This window comes from Lucilia sericata, unplaced genomic scaffold, assembly GCF_015586225.1.
Source record: "Lucilia sericata isolate MDLA Ls3-8-SP2 unplaced genomic scaffold, ASM1558622v1 Contig000015F_arrow, whole genome shotgun sequence".
Classification (NCBI taxonomy): Eukaryota; Metazoa; Arthropoda; class Insecta; order Diptera; family Calliphoridae; genus Lucilia; species Lucilia sericata.
In genome coordinates, this window is record NW_023994054.1 from 1059785 (window position 1) to 1081719 (window position 21935).

The following is a 21935-nucleotide window of genomic DNA, read 5'->3' on the forward strand; positions in this document are numbered from 1 at the left end:
TAGATAGATAGATAGATAGATAGATAGATAGATAGATAGATAGATAGATAGATAGATAGATAGATAGATAGATAGATAGATAGATAGATAGATAGATAGATAGATAGATAGATAGATAGATAGATAGATAGATAGATAGATAGATAGATAGATAGATAGATAGATAGATAGATAGATAGATAGATAGATAGATAGTGTAGTAGACTAATCCGTCAGCCAGTCCACTGCTACACTCACTGCTTAGTTAAATTGTTGCGCATAACTAATTTTTCCACTCACAAAACATTTTCTTAATTGTTTGCCTATACTTTTATTTTAAGACTTAACTTACAAAGATATTCATTAAAAAGGTAGCTACTTGTAGTATTTTAATCGAAGTTTTCGCCAGTTTGTTATGTATAAATATATTTGCAATGGAATGATTTTTTTTTATAAAATTCAAGTTAAATTGACTTTTACATAATTTCCTACTGTTTAAGGATTTCAATATCTTATTTTATTTAAATTATCATAACAAATGCCGTTATGACAGATACCTGTTTCAAACATTGGTAAATGCCAGTGTTTTATGTAATACATAAATTTAAACAAGCTTGTTGCTAAAGTAGATTAATTTTTATTAATATGGCAAGCTATGAACATATTTTATATATATTTTTTTTATTTAAACACAAAATATACAGTAAACTTACCAATCCCATAACTGATAAATGCAACCCAACATGTTGAGGGATTAATTTCTGGTTTTCTTGCGTTTTTGCGATTTTATTATTATTATTTTGTTATTAAATAGTATGCCACTCAGATGATGATGACATCAAAATATAATTGATGTAATATATTTACGTTTAATTTGTAATTGATTTAAGTTAAAAATATTTTATTGTTTTCATATATTTTTAAATTTTTGTTCAGTTGTTTTTTAATTTTTAAAAATATATTTTTTTATATTTTAATGATTATTATTAATATGATATGGTTTATACTAAAAATTAAATAAAAAATTATAAAAAATGTAAAATCATATAAAAAATGTAAAATCGTATATATCATCAAAATTATTATTTTTTTCTAGGTTACAAGCAGTTTAAGTGACCAGTTTTTTTTTTTTTTTTTTTTTTGAGGGGGTGGGGGCGTTGGAGATAAATTTGTTTTCATGGTTAAATTTTCATTACTTTTATTGGTGTTATTTTGCCTGATTATGTAATATTTTTTTTTTTTTTGGAGTTTATGTACTCCTATAAATTTAAATAAAAATCTGTGTTTAACAATTTTTTCTGGTTTTTATTTTTTGTGTATAAAATTTTTGTTTGCTTCTTAGTAACCAAAAAAAATATTTGGAACATGGCATTTGGCTTAAATCCAAGAAATAAATTTTTAGGCTTTTTAACGAAACAAAAAAAAAAGAAAATATTTATGCACACTCGCATCTGTACACATTTTGTAAAAATTTAAAGAAAGCGAAAAAAATCAAAATCACAATAAAACATATTTAACAATTACATAAATACCACCATTGAATTGGTAGAGAGTGAGTGTGTGTTTTGGTTGGTCTTTTTTCATAACTTTTGCCAAAAAATTTCGTAATTTTTTTCCTTTATTCACATGCATGCACGACATGCAATACAAATCAAACATAAATATTTCTGTTTATACCCAGCAAACATGAAGGTTTGATTTTAAGTTATGAGTGATTTGAACTTTTTCACAACTTCATAAAAGTTATCTTAACAAAAATATGTAGGAGATTTGTTTGTCAATAGGAGAAATATCTCAAATTAAAGCAAATTTAAGTTCATACTTCTGTTTATTGTAAATCCAAAATCTTTATGTTTATTGCATTGTTTGTTGGATATGTGTGTGTAAATTTTTTTTATTTTTATTCATATTATAAAAAATTTAAGAATTTATTCATACAAAATTACATGTTGTTAAGCCATTTTTATTTAAAAATTTTATGTGTATTTTGAAAATTATAAATAATTTTCTATGTATGACTATAATATTGCATAATTTATGTTCTCTTATGTTCAAACAAAAAGAGGCCAATGTGTTTTTTGAAAATAAAAAAAAAAAAAATTTAACAAAATTGAAATTTCTATTATTAATTTCAGCAATAAATAGTAATGAGAATTTAGAAAAATTTTGCATCAATAACTTTATCAGTAATTTATGTAATTAAAGAGAACATATCAGGCTTGTTGAGCAAGCAATTACATTAAGTAATTACAGGCTCAATTAAATTTACACGTAATGTGTCATGGAGTCATAATCAATTACTTGTAATTGAATTCTTATAGGTAACAATAACATCTAATTGAATGATCGCCAATTATAATTACGCCTATTTGTAATGGAATTATCAGCAATTACAATTATATGTAATTGTACTGCAAAACAGCTCAATTAAATTTACATAATTCAACTAAAATTAATAGTAACGAATGCAAAAATATAGTGAATACTTAATTGCAATTAAAGTAATGTAATTGAAATATTTTCAATTCAAATCACAAGTAATTGTAATTGGTAATACATTAATCATATTTTCAAGTAATTGTAATTGTGGCGTCCGTTACGTTAATGATTAGTGTTCTAGTCTGTTAGACCGGAGGTCGTGCGTTTGATTCCCAACTGAGGCTTTGGTAAGGGAGCGCAAAACTGGTCTGATGGTGGCCTAGGTGTATTTCTTCGGATTAGATGTAATTATACATTCTCTTCTTAACATAACTAACTAAAATTAGATGTAATTGTTAAACTGCAATGCAAACGGATTCAGACAAATGTAAAGCATGCGGTAAGGACAGTGAAATACTATAACATTTTCTCTTTCAATGCATTGGCTTTATTACATCCCTCAGAAATACTGATTGCAAAAATTCTAAAGAACTACATTTAGGAAACTCACTTTCAGAAATTTTCAATTCAATTTGAAAAATTCTAATTTGAATTAGAATATAGTTAATATTTAAAAATTTTTCAAAATTTATCTCAGAAGTTCTTAATTATTTTTTGCTTCTAATATATTTCATAAACATTTATCAATATTTAAAGTACAATTAAAAAAATCTGAAATACCAAGACCATCTTTTAAAATTGAAATAGAAACAATTATAAATTTCCGAAATTAAATTAAACAAGTAAGAGACTATAGTCGGGCGTGACCGACCATATGATACCCTACACCAGTTATGAATATTAAATGTGATTTATTTTTCATAATAATTCATTGTTCCGATACATTTAAGCAACTTATGGATGAAAAACTAATTTTCTGAAAGAGGTTTTATAAGGGGGCTAGGGGCAAATATGGACCAAGCCCGATAAAGTTTTGTGAATATATCTATATTTATATAATATTTATTTGTGCTGAATTTCATCGCGATATTTGTGTTTATAAGTTAATTTTGGACATTCAAGTAATTTTCGGAAGGGGACTTTGTATGGGAGCTAGGGTCAAATGAGGCCCGATCTTTATGAAATTTGGCAAGGTAATCAAGGCTTAGTTGTGCCGCTTTTTATCGGTATATTTAACATAATTATAAGCTCAGAAGCCCTTTTCGGGGGGTTCTGTTGTATGGGGGCTAGGTGAAATAATGGACCGATTTTAACCATTTTCAATAGGCTTCGTCCTTGGGTCAAACAAAGTGTGTGCCAAATTTCATCCAATTATCTTGAAAATTGCGACCTGTACCTTGCGCACAAGGTTTACATGGACAGCCAGCCAGCCAGACGGACGGACATAGCTAACTCAGAAAACGGTGGGTATACGACGAATATTTTTGTATGTTACAAAGATCAGCACAAACCCAATATACCCTCCCCACTAAAGTGGTGTAGGGTATAAAAATAGAAAATAAATTTTACAATACAATAGATGATCTTTGAAATAAAATTTTAAATGGTGTACTCACAAAAAACAATTACATACGTAAACAATTATTCAATAAATGAAGTTAATTTAAATATTAAATGCAATTTGCACCATACAAACCAACAACAACAAAAAATTAAATAATCTATACATGAGAGTAAAATAATGAAACAGTTTAACTTAAGCTCTTAACGTTTAAAATAAGCTTATAGAAGTTTTCGCATATCTATGTATTAATGTGCATTAAGGTGGATTTTTTTTTTAAAAATTTTGGTTTGGTTAAACAGTTTAGTCAAATCAGTATACTGTTTTCTGATTTGAAACTAAAAGAGAAAATCAATATCTTTCAGAATATAAGTAAATAGTGAAATTTATATTGTGGAATCACAGCTTAAAGTGATTTAAATGATATTATAAAAATAAATTAAATTATATCATAAATTAACTCAAGTATCATACAACAGTTGTCAAAAAAGGCCAATTAACCTAATGACAGGACTCAAATTTCTTGACTTCTCACTAATATACTTATCCAACCTGTAAAACTACCCTAATATCTACGTGGGTTTATATAGTAAATATAGCGGTTAAAATAAAATACTCATGGTAGAATTGTAGTGGAAATAGTGCCATAAATAAAATACTACTTGTATGTATTTACAAAATACAATACTCATACATATCCATGTATGTACATTAGGGTAGACCTAAAATAGTGTAAATATTTCGTAAGTTAGATCAAAGGATAAATATATCCTTTTTTGAGGTTTTTATTATTTCGATATTTCTTACAAAGAAAATATACTCAATTTGGTATCATATGAATGGGTCGTGAAAGGCGCTTTCAATGTCATATCAAACATTTATATGCTATAACAGAAATAATAAACAATTTTTAATTTTTCGGAAAATATAATCCACTGGAAGCGCCTCTCAAAGACCTTTCTAATGATATACAAATTTCATACCATTCTTGTGCGTGAAATGTGAAAAATATTTGAAAAAAGGACCCTTTTAACCTTTGACCAAATCACCAAATATTGACCTTAAAACAAAAATTTTGAAAAATGCTATCATAGAATGAAATAAGCATTAGTCCTACATTTTTTATCCATACAAACGGGACCACGCTACTAATCATAAATTCAAATGCATTTGAGTATAAGAATGTGAACATTTATATGATACTGAAATGTACATAGAATATTTGTTGCTATTAAACTCAATCGCTATGGTATTAATGTAAAACAATTTTCCAGCAAAAAAAAAAAAATTGCAAAAAAAAACATAGTAAGTAGTAACAACAACAGAGCTTAACAAAAATCCTTTTAAAACAGGATATAAAGGTCGTTGTAATATTATGTATTGGTGCGTGTGTGTATATGTATCGGCTTATGTTTCTATAATTTTAAAATCTACAATACATCATGGTGGTTAAGTGAATACCTACATATGTATGTATGCTTGCAATTGTGTTTTGTCTATAAATATCCATGTATGTATTGTACTTTAAGCGGCTTTTTTTTAATGTACGATAAACCAACTTTATATACTTATACCATTACATTTGAAACAGCAGGGGTCTTCAGAAAAAAGGCAGGTGCCTAAACATTTATTGTAGTTGGAAAAATCTTAAAATACAAAAGATCGATATCTAAGTTCATAAGTTGTCATTTGTACAAACCAAATCAATGTACATATTTCTAAGTGAAGTTCACAATGAAAATATTAAGGACCTTCCTTTCTTCAAATGCTTACGGCATTTCTTTAAATTTTCTTCTAAATAGATTTTTTTAATTTTTAACCTATCAACCCCATTATACGTGGACCTATCCTATATTCTAAGCATTGCTACAATTCATTCTAACATATAGTCTATATGATGATTATGTTTCCGTATGTTTTTGTTTCTTTTTTTAACAATTGCAATAAAGTATCGATATTAAACGGAAACAGGATGTATATTTATGTGTTGTTCTAGGTAGTAGTTATTGTAGTTACAGTTAAAATAAAAACTATAACAAATGCTTTTATAAAGTTGCAACAATTTATGGAGAAAGAGAAAGAAACATTCATACAAAAACACAAAAAACAAGTGCATACTACATGTCGCAGGAAAGAATTGTAACAATAAAATTCCACAACAAGCCTTTTTCGATTACTTTTCAACCATGTTTCCTGTATATTCTAGCAGAAAAAAAAAACATAAAAATGTTAACAAAACACAAAACAACACATGTAAAATTGTAACGAATAAAAGAAAAATGGCGCAAAAATAAAATCAAACTTCAAAAACACAGGAACTGGAAAAGGTTTACGCGTTATGTTCATTATAAAAGATAGAAACATTTATAGGTGGAGAATGAAGAAAGTACGTTTTTTTTTTTAATCTGTAAAGGAGAATAACACACATATACTCTCGTGTGAAGCTCCAACATCGATGGTGACATAACAAGACTTTAGTTGCTTACTGTAAATAACAACAAGCCGTGGCAAAAAAAAAAAAAAACGAAATTGTATTGAAGTAGAAAAGTATGTCACAGTATTATTGGCGATGAGCAACAATAATAAGAGAAGACTCATACCCAAAATCTTCTATAACATTTTTATAAAAAATATTATAAAAAATTGTTTATAGAAATAAAGAATATCAAAATTTTCTTTAAATAAATAGCGTCGACCTTTCTACGAACTTTTGCTTTAAAATCATTCGATCAAAACACGGAACTCACACCTGAGGGACTGTAATCTTCAGGGCATTTTGTCGAAAACTGAGAGACATTAGGAGATAGTGGTCAAGTGGAAGATTAAAGCAAACCCTGCGGAATCAATTGTTACACGGATGTCTCTAAATTGAGACACAAAACGGGTCTGGGAAACTACATTAAAAAACCGAAATATAGTACTGTCTTCCTAATCACAACACTCATAAGCGGAACTCCGTGCTATCACGGAATGTGTTAAATGGATTGAATATTATGACAAAAAATTAAGATATTTTCGGATAGCCTGAAGGTTATTAGGGCGACATTGGACTGTAAGGGAGCTAAGATCGTTTTTTTAAATCACCATATATTCTGAAAAAGTACTTCACTTTTAACGCCCGTAAGACTCAATGTTGTTTTTTAACACTTGGCAGATATTGTTGTTCTATCTATATATAAACTCTTGATGTTCTGGGCATGAAAATTCAGTGCGATGTCCGCTGGACTAAAAGCTACTCGACCGCGTACAAGAGAGGGCGCAGGTACTTATAGGTGACAGTAGGGTATCCAACTTTATTGATTCACTGGACCACCGTCGCAACGTGGGGTGTATTTCACTGTTCTATCGATACTACAATGGAATGTGTTCCTTGAAATTAGGAAACTTGTTCCCGATACCCGTATATTCTTGCGTAACACACGTCACACCCATTTGTGGTAGATTGGCTAGTGGACCGCACAACACATTACAGGGAAAATTCATTCTTCATCCGCATTGTTCGTATGTGAAATAAACTTCCTGCGGAGATATTCCCTGCCACTTTCGATATAAGAAGATTTAAATCAAATGTCCACAAACACTACTCCCTCTATCCTCCTTCCCACAATCTATTTTCCTAGTTCCAACACAATGCTTCGCATAAGCAGGGGTCATCCCCTGAGTGCTGGTATAATAAAAAAATAAAATACGAGTATATTGGTATATAATAGTATAGGTCTACGTTGACTCCAACATAGAGATTTTTTGGGTTAAAAATTTCAGAATAACTATTATTTACAGTCCCTGGATTTTATCGAAAATGTTCTATCAGTGGAAAATCTCTATCAATTGAAAATGAATCGCAAATTTTCTCTAAATAAAATGTCGGTTGAAAATTTAAAAAAAAAAAAAATTGAAATATTTTCAACGGAAACTAATTGTTCTCTCAGTTAATCTGTATACATACAATGTATGTATGTATATTGCTTACAAAAAAATGTTTTTTTTTTTTTAAATTGCAACCAGCCGTTTACAATACATAGTGATATAAACATGTATGCAATGTAACTGTGATTATATAGGGTCGGGCTAACATTGTGAAGCTGTGATATAAATTTCACAGTAGTATTTACATTGACATTCCGTTTGACACAAAATGAACTTGTCACAAATGTTTCAACAACACAACAAACAAATACACGCTCATACAGTGACATGATTACAAAAAAACAGGGACATATAGACAGACGTACACAATATAACACCAGCATAAGTATGCGTGGATAAACATTGTATATATCTATGAGACTATATAATACTCATACGTATTGGATACAAAATGGCTTTAACTCTAATTTCTTTATGTTTTGTGATGATGAAGTGTTTGAAACAAGTATGTACAACAGCAGTTGCAAGAATAACAAGAACTCTTACATCTAGGCAGTGTGGGGTAATTTTCATGCTATTACGTGAACACTCGGAAAAGCTGTGCTGCTGTAACTCTCTCGCATACATTCGTTTTGAAGGAAATTGCCCATGTCTGTTCCAAAAACAGTCAATGAGTGTGTATGTATGTATTTGTGGTGATATAAAAAGTATGTATTTGTTATACATATAACTGTGGTTGCTATTGTTTAAATACCCTTATATAGTCATGTTGCTAACCACAATCTACAAATGTTTCTGTTTTACAAGAACTTCGTTTGAACACAAACATTGTACGTACGCAACACACAAAATAAAGTTAAATTGTTTCCAGAAAAAAGAAACAAAAATTAAAGTTAGTAAAAGTAAATTAAACATTAAAGAAACATTTTATCAAATTAATAAACTGCTTTTGGGCTAATGATTTATATAAAATATGTTGCCTACTTTAAGGCATTTTTAAACAATTACATCATTTTAAATGTTCCGCTTTCTAAGTTTTTTTTTTTTTATAAATTATTAAAGCATATTAAAACTTATGTTTAATTTTAATAATAATTAAACTGTGAATAATATTAACATAATTTCAAATTTTTTACTCTACAAAGTATTGTCTATTTTCATGAATTTTTGTTTTTGATATGTTTTGCAATTCATTGTTTTTTTATTACTTTATTGAGCCGTATATAGTGAACATAATAACATTAATGCAATTAAATCTTTTTTTATATTTCGTCATCAATCAATAACAATTACAACGGTCATAAAAAGTATAAATATAAATAAACAATAATCATATTAATTACATTAATGATGGTTTTTATATTCGTATATTGATTGGAATAAAAATCATTGCATAATTATTGTTTATGCAGTAAAAAGATGAAATATTTATTAAGACATTTTCTAGAAATAAAAATTAGATTATATATAGAATATAATAACTTTGATACCCATAAAAATAGGAGGCGTGGTACCACCCACATGAATTAAATGCAAAAATTCATACATCTTAGAAACTATTAGAGCTAGAATCCTAAAATTTTGCTAGGAAAACATTGACATTTATAAACAAAAGCTTGCAATAGTGGGCGTGGCACCTCCCATATACATTAATTGATATCCATATTTGGGGAAAAACTAAGCTAAAATAGTAAGAGTTTTAAAATATTTATGAACTAGTAATTTTGGGTCGTAAGACAAAATATTACATATCTTAAATAATTGTAAAATTCATGCACAAAAAAAGTGTCAAAATGTCAAATAACAAAAACTATTAAGTATTGTATATATATTAAAATAAAATTGTTAAATTATATACACAAAGAATAAAATGGCTTAACTTAGCAAATATTTATTATTTGTTATCTAAAGTTTATTTAAGAATTATATAATAAGTAGAGTTATTGTCTGCAAGTTTTTTTATATGTCAGTGTGTGTATTTCAAACAAAACTCAAGAATAAATTCAAAGACCATAAAGAGGGAATAAATACTGACAAATTGGTTTGGCATATTTTATTGAAATATCAAAAAATATAAATGCAAACAAAGACTTTCTTTTGTTTTGCCATAAATATATATTGTATTTGTTATCCTTTATTGTATATGTATTTATTTATATATTTTGTCAGTTGTTTTAAAAAACAAATAGTATAGGAAAACAATAAAACTTATATAAACATTATAATGAAAAGTTTACCACTGCAACAGACGGATGCTTCTAAATTGTCAATATAATATGTATGTATGAGTATTTAAGATTCTTAACCAGCATGTGTTCTTATTGAGGGTCTTTATAATAACAAAGTCTTTTAATTTTAAATAAACTGAAAATATAGAGACGATGTATACCCAGCAATAACTTACATTGAAAAGTAAGGGGATAAAATGCTAAAATTCACTTACACAATAGCTTTTTTAGTCAAGTACTTACCACACTCGCTTACAAGTAGTGAGTTAGATAAGTACTTTCTACGATGGCCTTCTAATAAGGAGTTAATTAAGTAGATTTGTTTTTAAGAAAAAATAGTCTACTATTATAAGTCCACTGCTTCTACTATTAGTTTTGACAAAAAAAATTATTTTTTTTTTTCGTTTTTGTAAAATCAACGTTCGAAAACAAAATGTCAAGGCTAAAACGTAAGTACTTACGTAACTCATTACAAGAGTCCTTCTTAGTCATACAGGCAGTATGTAGTTGTCATTGAAAAGTAAGTTCAACTCAGTACCATGTTTTGCTGGGTATTAGTCCAATGTATATATCGTCACCTGAAACGCAAACGGCCCTAACTAACCAAAAATTCAAAATCTATTTTATTGCTGATTCTAATGTATTGCATCAAAACAAATGTCCACACCAAAAATTGGACTCCTCCGACCAAAATTATCGATTTTATTGACAAAAAACAAAAGGCCTTATCTACAAAAACATTTAAATATTAAAGGTAAAAAGTCCAATATATCCATTTTTATATACGCCATTATCAACTATCATAACAAATGATAGATTTCACCATTAAACAATTTGTTATTTTACCACAAATAAATCGCGTTGATCGAAACAAACATGTCAATTTAAATAGTTTTTTGCTCCTCCTGTAAAATTTTAAAAATGTTAGATAGGGCCGTTTGCGTTTTAGGTGACGATATGTACAACCATAAAAGCTCTTCAGACATTCAATTCATTTTGACTCAACAAGATTTGAGTTTTCATTTCTTGTCTTTTCTATATTTTTCCCGCTCTACTAGATGCATTCATTCAAACATTGTTTCAATGCCATCAGGCATCATTGTTAGCATTATATGTAGGTAGGAATCACCCCCATGCATTTGGCCATTCCAATGAAACGGTTTCAAAGAAGAACAGCAGTATAAAGTTTCTTAGGAAAAAAAAAATATGTTCTACTTAGTTGGTAGTATTGATATGTTTAAGCGGTATAAGACAAGAAGAAAAAGATGAATGAAAGTGCTACGATAATGTTTCATAAAACATAAAATGCCATAAGGGATTTTTATCAACGATATAAAGGATAATAAAAAGAGAGGGTTGGAAAAAAAACTTGTTAAAAATATCAGTTTTCAAGGAAAAAATTTCAATGCAGAAAGTAATTTTTGAAATTTTTTACATAAATAAAATTGAAATTCCATTTCAAAGTACAAACCCTAAAGTAGGCAATATATTTTATATATTCCTTAAGGATATTTTAGTAAACATTTAAGAATTTAAAGGAATTTTTAGTGAATTAATAAAATTTTTGCTTGAATACTATAGATTAAAAAGGGATGAATTTAAAAAACAAATTTTGTTACATTAAATATTACGAAGCCATGGTCTAGTCAACAAACTAGTTCATAGTTATGTTCATAGATTAGTCCATAATCTAATCCTGATTTTTATAGAATCGGAAACATTCATAAAATTATAATGATATTATTTCTATATTTTAATACATTATGCTATTTATTATATTAACATTTTATTTTAGCAATTCATTTTATTATCATTATGACAACATAAACTTTTTAACCCATCACAAAATATGACAACAGAATCCTTTTCATATAAAAAGTCATACATATTTATAAAATTTATAAAACTGGCTATAAAAAATACTATTTCCACAAATATGACTTTAACAAGCAGGTTATGAAACAAAAAAAAAAAAAAAATCATAAATATAAGTGACAGTACTCAAGAAAAGCTCTTCAGCTACTAAATCATTTAAAAGACACAACAATAAAATAAAAAAAATATGATTAAGTAAATAACCTAAATATGTTTGTTGTCATATGCACAACAATCTACATATGAATGTGTGCAGCAAATAATGACAAAAATATAAAAAAGGTCATTTAAACAATAGGAAATCCTGCATAGTATAACAAAAACAAAAAAAAAAGATCCTTTATAAACTTTTGATATGCATGTAGGTATGTATGTAACTGTGTTAAAGTGTGTGTGAGATGGTAGAATAATAAAAAAACTATAAAATAGAGGAAAAATACAAAAAAAAATCTGACACACTGCCACTAACCTTACAAGGTCAATGCTTTACAAGAGTGCACTAGAAATTCATAAACTAGAGCAATGACGACGATGAAGAGGATTAAAGTGGTGATGACGATAATGATGAGAATAATAGTAGTAAAGTGATGAGTACATTGACACCTATTTTTTTAAACTAAAAAAAAAAGTTATGATTAAATCCTCTAACAAGTGAAAAGATGGTGGTTTTATTATTTTTAGAAAAATGTAATGAGCATGTTGTTGGTTTTATAAAAGCTAAAAATTCAACATTTTTTTTGCAACACAATCTCCTAACAATTTCTAAAGAATTGAGAAACAACAAAAACTACATAGAATTAATAAAAACCGAGTAAGAGTGCTGGTTCTACAACCCTCGAGATATACATATATAATAAATCCCGTTTTAATAAGCTACACCAGGGTTTGTTTAAGGATTTGTGTTTATGTTTCAACTCAGAATCACTTTCTGAATCGATTTAGCGATTTCAGTCAGTCTGTTTACTTTTAGATCTTGAAAATACTATCTGGGTCCTCTGACGGACAGACATTGAAAAATCGACTTTGTTATCTATAAGGAATCAGAATATATGTATATGGGGGATTTCATGTCAAGTAACAACCCTCGAGATATATATAATAAATCCGTTTTAATAACTACACCAGGGTTTGATTAAGGATTATTGTTGATGTTTCAACTCAGAATCATTTTCTGAATCAATTTAGCGATGTCGGTCAGTCTGTTTACTTTTAGATCTTGAAAATACTGGGTCCTCTGAGAATTGTTCAACAAACATAAGGACAGACATTGAAAAATCGACTTTGTTATCTATAAGGAATCAGAATATAGGTATATAGGGGATTTTATGTCAAGTAACCCAACTTTTGAAGCCGATCTCTTCCGATCGGGATATTAGTTTAGACACAATTTTTCAAGAAGATCGGTCTAGAACTCTCAGGGTAGTAGTGGGTCAAATTTAGGAATTTTTGCCAAAAATGTTCCTCTTCTGATCTATGTAACTTCTAACCTATTGTTACTAGCAAACTTTGTTCAAAATAGTTTAGATAGCTATTTCTTCAATATTTTAGAAAAAAATAAAAATTAAAAAAAATTTTGAAATATTTTTTTTAATTTTTCTAAAATTTTCATTATTTTTCGCAAAAACTTTCAATACCATGTAAGGGTTTAAAATGCTAGAATTTACTTACTCAATAGCATTTTAAGTCATTATTTTAACACGGAGATGTCATTGGAGGCAAGTACTTATCACAAACGATTTCAAGTAATTAGAAAAAGTAGTCATTGTAAATTGCATGAAAAAACGTATACAACTTCTATATCTTCTCTGGCAAGATGACAAATAAATTAGAAAGTATAACACATTATTAGTAAGACCTTATTAGACTACTTCTATGTAATCTAGACGATCTGTAGTAATCATTGAAAAGTGTGTTGTTAGGTAAGTAATTACAATTGAAAGCCATTACCTAGTTAGGTTTTTTTTTTTTTTGGTCCCTTAGAGGGATGCGAGTGGGATTTGCGAAATATTCCATTGTTTTATAGGTTCGTAAAATTGTAATAGTGTTACAGTCGATTATAGACTTGGAACACAGGAACTTTATAGTATAATTTAAATATAATCCTCTTATCCTAAGATCCTTTAAAGAAGACAGAATGTACAGAATTTTGTCATAATAAAAATATTTTTGAAAGGCTCGAGTTAGAGAGTTAGGAATTTAGTGTCAAATACAACCGGAAGTTTACCAAGTTTGTGACTTTTGCATTAAGGTTCGTCCTTGGAGTAAAAATGACATGGGTATCTGATTTAATGGAGTGTTAAACTTGTGATCGTAGGATAATTATTTATGGGTGTTACTAAATCAGCACACTTATTAATAATGCGTAGACATATTTAGTTGTAATATTTTTTGTTAACAATAACATAACAATTGTTTAACCAATGAGCAGCAACAGAGCCTTGTAGCTATAAAATGTTTTATTCTTTTGCTTTTTTCCTTGAAACTGTTTTTTTCTAGCGATTTTATTGATTATTTTGCTGCTATATTTTTAATTATATGTATATGAATATATTTTAATAATTTTCTTTCTTTCTTCCTTCCGTTTCTTACTTTACATTTTTCAAAAGAAAAAAAAAAAAAAAACGAGAGCAAAATGTTGTTAATGTTAAATGGCCTTAAGTCTAAAAATAATTACCCTAAAGCTTAGTACAACTTAAGCATATTTTATACAGTTCAGTTCTTTTTTCTTCTTTATTTTCTCATCACATGTATTTATTTAGTTATTCGTTATTTTCCTTTTATACTGTGTAATTTTGGTATATCCTTTTTGTTTTGATTTTTTGCTTTTCTTCATTAACTTTTACTTTTTTCACTTAAAATTTTTCTCCTAACGCCTTAAGTTTTAATTCTAATACAGTGAGTCCAACGCTTATAATAATTGTCAGAATAACTAAGTTTTTAAAGGGTTTTATTTTTGTTGTTGTTCTTATTTTTCTTCGCTCTCTCTTTCCTTTGCTTCTGGTTACAATTAGTGGGTACTTATTGTAATCTGATTTGTTTGAAGTGGTACTTTTAAAAGTACTTTTTCTGTGAAAAAATATATGTAGGTATCTGTGATTAAAGTCACATGTTTATTGTCATTTAGGAAATGCAATAGATTTATCAGGGAAGGACGATAATTCCTATCAAAAGCGCAATTTTTTCTGGAAATTGTTGTTGAAAACTTCAGAAAAAGAAGCACAATAGGCCCGATAGTGGTCTAGAATGTAATTTACATTCTCTTTTCAACCCAACCTGCCAACCTTGAAAATGCCCTCTTAATAATAAACACTTTTAAAGAGAAACATGATTTTTAGTACAAATTTGTGGAAAAGTACATTAAAGAAACGCGTGTTATAATCTGTCAAATGATTCTTAATAAAAAAGGGAAACGAAACGAATGTTGGCATGGAGAGGAATAAACTAATTTATTTATTAACATTAGTTGGCAGATTTTAGTAATTTTGTTTCATCAAATGTCAGGCTTATTTTGCAAGTTTACAGTGAAGAACAAAACTTGTTAAAGCAATATAATAGTTTATTTAATAAACTATTTCTTGTCATCTACTGCTTGTTTAATAGCTCAATTGTTTCGTTAAACACTGTTTTGTTCATTAAATTTTTATTACTTTAATGTAATTATTGTTATTTTTGAATTGTGAAGCCTTGTAAATGTATTATTGCGTTCACATTAAACAAAAACTAATAAAAGTAAAGTTCGTTTTTTTAGCTATTTTGGTAATGACAGTTTTATGAGTTTTATTTAATTTATAACAATTGTTTAAATGTAAAAATATACTAGTAATAATTTATTTATTAATTATATTTAATTGTTATTGATTTTTATACAATTAATGTAATTATTATTGACGTAATTGAAACAACGGGTTCAATTTCAAATAAATATAAACGTATGTTTTACTTTGGAGAGCTGTAATTACAACTAAAGTATCAAGTTAAATTTAAATAGATTTAATAAATACCCAGTAAAAACTTTGAAGTTAAATGTTAAAATGTTAAAATTTACTTACACAATAGCATTTTAAGTCATTATTTTAACACGGTGATGTCATTGGAGGTACATTGGAGTACTTGCCACAAACGATTACAAGTAATTAGAAAAAATAGTCATTGTAAATCACATGAATAAACGTATATCATCACTGGCAAGATGACTAATGAATTAGAAAGTATTTATTTAACATATTATTAGTAAGACTACTATTAGACTACTTCTATGTAATCCAGACCATATGTAGTATTCATTGAAAAGTATGTTGTTAGGTAATTATTTACAATTGAAAGCCATTAGCCAGTTTTTGCTGGGTAGATTACAAAAAAAAATGTTTTATATAAAGCTTTAATAAAAGTTCATGAATAATATCTTAAATACTTAATTAATTCCTCTACATTAAGTAAACTAAAAAACTGTTGCTTATTTTTAGGCAAATCACATTATCACAATATCTTTTATTTCCTGTTTCTTACAAAAATTGAGAGAAAACACATTTGACCTCATTATAAATATTTCTTTTCATCATATTTTTTGCCTCTAGTCCACAATAATTCTTTTTTAGCAGCTTAAACTTAAAATTACAAATCTATTGCATTTCATTCTAATTTTGTTGTGATTTTATTTTCATTTTTGGAAAATTTGTTTTCACACTATTGATTTTTGTGTGCTCAATTTAGAGAGAAAAAAACAAGTTTTATTGTGTTGAATTCTCTAAAGTATGCTTGAAAATAAATGTTTTTTTCTTTTTCTAGCTTTAATATTTTATGCATTGCAACTAGGGATTATATTCCAGGAATTCTCGGGTAAAATTTCGGTGAAATTCCTAAAAAATTTCAATAAATAAAAGAACTAGAGAAACACAATTTTTTCATTTCAATAATTTTCTGTCTTTAAAATACATTTCCAGCTTATTTATTAATTTTTTATTTTTTTGGTAAATTTTTGGAAAATTTAACTATTTATGGAAAATTTTTATAAATTACTCTATTTTTTATATAATTTTCATTATAGTAAAATGAAAAACATTTTTAAAAAATTTTAATCTAAAGACAATGTTAAAATTTTCTGAAATGATCAACCAAAAACGCCCAATTCCCTACAGTAAACCCCTAAATGTAACTATTAAAAAATAATCCAACAACATCCAAAATGTAGGCTACAACAATTTTATGCAAATGTTTTTAAAGTAATTACTTCCTAATGCTGTAGTTGTTGTTGCTGTGGTTGGAGTTGTTGCTGTAATTGCAATTTTACTCAACAGCTTTTACTATTATTACCAGCAAACATATAAACGTTTAATTATTTAAATACTATCCGAACCAACATACCCCCCACCTCTCCTTCTCATTTCCTATCAATAGGATGTTATATAAATTAAATTTTTCTATGCCACTTATAATATATTGGTTCTCTCGCATGGCCCATAAACAATCACTGGCTGGAAAGATTTCTGTTTGAAATAAAATTTTGAAAATAAAACATTTGATTTTAAATACAACTCGTAACTGCTGTAGTGAATTTTTGGCAGTAATTTCAATTGAGTTTGCATTATAAATGGCAGTAGTTGGATTTTTTAGTTTTAACATAATACTGCTGCATGAGTGTTCGTTTCAATAAAAATTATATGTACTTAATTTGGCTACTTGTTCAAAAGGAATTTTAAATTAATTTTCTGCTGACTTGAAGCTGTATTTTATTATATATGATTTACTTAACATGCTCTTCTTTTAACAGTCGCTGAGTAATTATTAATGTTTTAATTACTTTGTGTCCGAAAATAAGAATATTTTATGAGAAGTTTACATTTCATTTACTGCTGTAATAGCCACAAGTAGAATGTCCTACTTTGTGTTTTTCTTTACTCAAGAGCAATATTGTATGCAATAATTTACATATATTTTTATAAAACATACATATAAATTGTATATAGGTATGCTCGTCTTTGGGTTGCAAAGTTATTAAAACAGTTTTAGAAAAATAATCCTAAATTTTATTTTAATTAGAATTGAACTAGAACTAGAATTGAACTAGAGCTAAACTAGAACTGAACTAGAACTGAACTAGAACTGAACTCGAACTGAACTCGAACTGAACTAGAACTGAACTAGAACTGAACTAGAACTGAACTAGAACTGAACTAGAACTGAACTAGAACTGAACTAGAACTAGAACTGAACTAGAACTGAACTAGAACTGAACTAGAACTGAACTAGAACTGGACTAGAACTGGACTAGAACTGAACTAGAACTGAACTAGAACTGAACTAGAACTGAACTAGAACTGAACTAGAACTGAACTAGAACTGAACTAGAACTGATCTAGAACTGATCTAGAACTAATCTAGAACTGAACTAGAACTAATCTAGAACTGAACTAGAACTAATCTAGAACTGAACTAGAACTGATCTAGAACTAATCTAGAACTGAACTAGAACTAATCTAGAACTGAACTAGAACTAATCTAGAACTGAACTGAACTAGAACTGAACTAGAACTGAACTAGAACTGAACTAGAACTGAACTAGAACTGAACTAGAACTGAACTCGAACTGAACTAGAACTGAACTAGAACTAATCTAGAACTGAACTAGAACTAATCTAGAACTGAACTAGAACTGAACTAGAACTGAACTAGAACTAATCTAGAACTGAACTAGAACTGAACTAGAACTGAACTAGAACTGTACTAGAACTGAACTAGAACTGAACTAGAACTGAACTAGAACTGAACTAGAACTGAACTAGAACTGAACTAGAACTGAACTAGAACTAAACTAGAACTGAACTAGAACTGAACTAGAACTGAACTAGAACTGAACTAGAACTGAACTAGAACTGAACTAGAACTGAACTAGAACTGAACTAGAACTGATCTAGAACTGATCTAGAACTAATCTAGAACTGAACTAGAACTAATCTAGAACTGAACTAGAACTAATCTAGAACTGAACTAGAACTGATCTAGAACTAATCTAGAACTGAACTAGAACTAATCTAGAACTGAACTAGAACTAATCTAGAACTGAACTAGAACTGAACTAGAACTGAACTAGAACTGAACTAGAACTGAACTAGAACTGAACTAGAACTGAACTAGAACTGAACTAGAACTGAACTAGAACTGAACTAGAACTGAACTAGAACTGAACTAGAACTGAACTAGAACTGAACTAGAACTGAACTAGAACTGAACTAGAACTGAACTAGAACTGAACTAGAACTGAACTAGAACTGAACTAGAACTGAACTAGAACTAAACTAGAACCTAACTAGAACTGAACCAGAACAGAACTAGAAATTAACTACAACTACGTTAGAAATAAATTGGAACTGAACTATAACTAAAGAAAAACAGAAACTGAACTAAATTAGAGTTTATTTATTCTCCTATCTTTCCCGTCATTGTAATGTCATGATATTGAAGGACTCTGTTTGAAGTATTGTCATTCTCTGTGTGAGTATTGTAAATATTTATTAACATTAAAGTGTTTATGTATACTTTCATATCATATAATGAGATTTTTGTTGTTTCCATTGTACTTTTGATATAAATATTTCTTCTTCTTATATCCAATCAGAAAAAACAATACCAACCAGCAGCTGCAACAGCAACAACAACGGAAAAGAGAACAACAATAGTAATGATATCATTATGGGCATACAGGACGTATGAGGAATATTAAATTTAATAATATTAAATGTCATATTAAAGAAAAAGAAAAATAAAAGCAAGCAGACAATACACAATAAAATATTAAATATATAATGGAAATATGTAAAATAAAAATTTCATTATAATTTATATTTACGTAATATGTACAACAACAATTTGTATTAAATAAAGGAAACACAAACATCGAAAGCAATAATTGGAATTGGTAGTAAGTAGTTTTACATAACAAATATTTAATTTTAACTTCGAAATTTAATATTACTGAGTATCTTAAAATAAAACATGATTAACTATTAAACTAAAGATTTGTGTCTTATTGTAATATTATTAATTAAAATTTTGATGTTTAATTACTTTTTATATAACTTTGTGGTATTTACCACATTCAAGCAGAATTCTCCGAAATATAATTATCAAAACGACAAAAATACGTAGTCATACTTAAATAAATAATTATTTGCTCTTCTATGTTTATTTGCTCATATTGAGAATTATATATAAAAATATGTGAATTTTTCAAATTCCCCATATAGATATTTAATTAAAATACATTTTACTATGTATTTATATACTTGTGTATAGATACTTGAACTACTGTATGCCAAAACTAAAATTAGTTTAGCTTTACTTTATGGTATTCGGCATTAAAAGATTATCATCTGTTGCTGATAATACGAGTGTTTGTGAGAGAAAGCGACACAGAATATTCAAAGATTATGAAAACATTAATGAAAATCTATGATTCTGGCATACTTTGAGGCTTATTAAAATGTTAAAACCTAATTTTAGGTATTTTATTTATTTGTTTTTTTTTTTTTTTTTTTTCAAATAGAGGAAACTGTAATTGAAAGTAGAATTCTAGAAAGGAAATTAAAATACTATTTTGCATTTCTATTTCTGGCTTTATGGATATAAAGGTAAATTTGAAAGTGAAAGAAAATATTAAGTGCATATTAGCAAAAGACAATGATTTAAATTTTTAATTGAACCGTTAATTTTGTGTGTAAACTTTCCAAAACACTGACAGGAATTGAACTAGAACTGAACTAGAACTGAATTAGAACTGAACTAGAACTGAACTAGAACTGAACTAGAACTGAACTAGAATTGAACTAGAACTGAACTAGAACTGAACTAGAACTGAACTAGAACTGAACTAGAACTGAACTAGAACTGAACTAGAACTGAACTAGAACTGAACTAGAACTGAACTAGAACTGAACTAGAACTGAACTAGAACTGAACTAGACTGAACTAGAACTGAACTAGAACTAGAACTAGAACTACTAGAACTAGAACTGAACTAGAACTAGAACTAGAACTAGAACTAGAACTAGAACTGAACTAGAACTGAACTAGAACTGAACTAGAACTGAACTAGAACTGAAACTAGAACTGAACTAGAACTGAACTAGAACTGAACTAGAACTGAACTAGAACTGAACTAGAACTGAACTAGAACTGAACTAGAACTGAACTAGAACTGAACTAGAACTGAACTAGAACTGAACTAGAACTGAACTAGAACGGAACTAGAACTGAACTAGAACTGAACTAGAACTGGAACTAGAACTGAACTAGAACTGAACTAGAACTGAACTAGAACTGAACTAGAACTGAACTAGAACTGAAACTAGAACTGAACTAGAACTGAACTAGAACTGGAACTAGAACTGAACTATAACTGAACTAGACTGAACTAGAACTGAACTAGAACTGACAAGAACTGAACTAGAACTGAACTAGAACTGAACTAGAACTGAACTAGAACTAAACTAGAACTGAACTAGAACTGAACTAGAACTGAACTAGAACTGAACTAGAACTGAGCCAGAAATGAACTAGAACTGAACTAGAACTGAACTAGAACTGAACCAGAACTGAACTAGAACTAGAACTAGAACTGAACTAGAACTGAACTAGAACTGAAACTAGAACTGAACTAGAACTGAACTAGAACTGAACTAGAACTGAACTAGAACTGAACTAGAACTGAACTAGAAACTGAACTAGAACTGAACTAGAACGAACTAGAACTGAACTAGACTGAACTAGAACTGAACTAGAACTGAACTAGAACTGAACTAGAACTGAACTAGAACTGAACTAGAACTGAACTAGAACTGAACTAGAACTTAACTAGAACTGAACTGAACTAGAACTGAACTAGAACTGAACTAGAACTGAACTGACTAGAACTGAACTAGAACTGAACTAGAACTGAACTAGAACTGAACTAGAACTGAACTAGAACTGAACTAGAACTGAACTAGAACTGAACTAGAACTGAAACTAGAACTGAACTAGAACTGAACTAGAACTGAACTAGAACTGAACTAGAACTGAACTAGAACTGAACTAGAACTGAACGAGAACTGAACTTAGAATGAACGAGAACT

General features: G+C 28.3%; 1 protein-coding gene across 11 annotated transcripts in view; it reads right to left on the bottom strand.

Annotated features, from left to right (window-relative positions):
* Window positions 1–21935, bottom strand: part of LOC119605460 (serine-rich adhesin for platelets) — a 188941-nt gene that overhangs the window by 38811 nt on the left and 128195 nt on the right. For 9 of the 11 annotated variants that reach the window (XR_005231597.1, XR_005231598.1, XR_005231599.1 and 6 more), the window contains exon 1: window positions 693–937. The exons of the other annotated variants lie outside the window; for them this stretch is intronic. Coding sequence is in view for 6 of the 9 variants with exons in the window: in XM_037958638.1 (XP_037814566.1) it covers window positions 693–724 (32 nt within the window). In the remaining 3 variants the exon portion in view is untranslated. Of the gene's footprint in view, window positions 1–692; window positions 938–21935 lie in introns of those variants that run through there. 11 annotated transcript variants of the gene reach the window in all.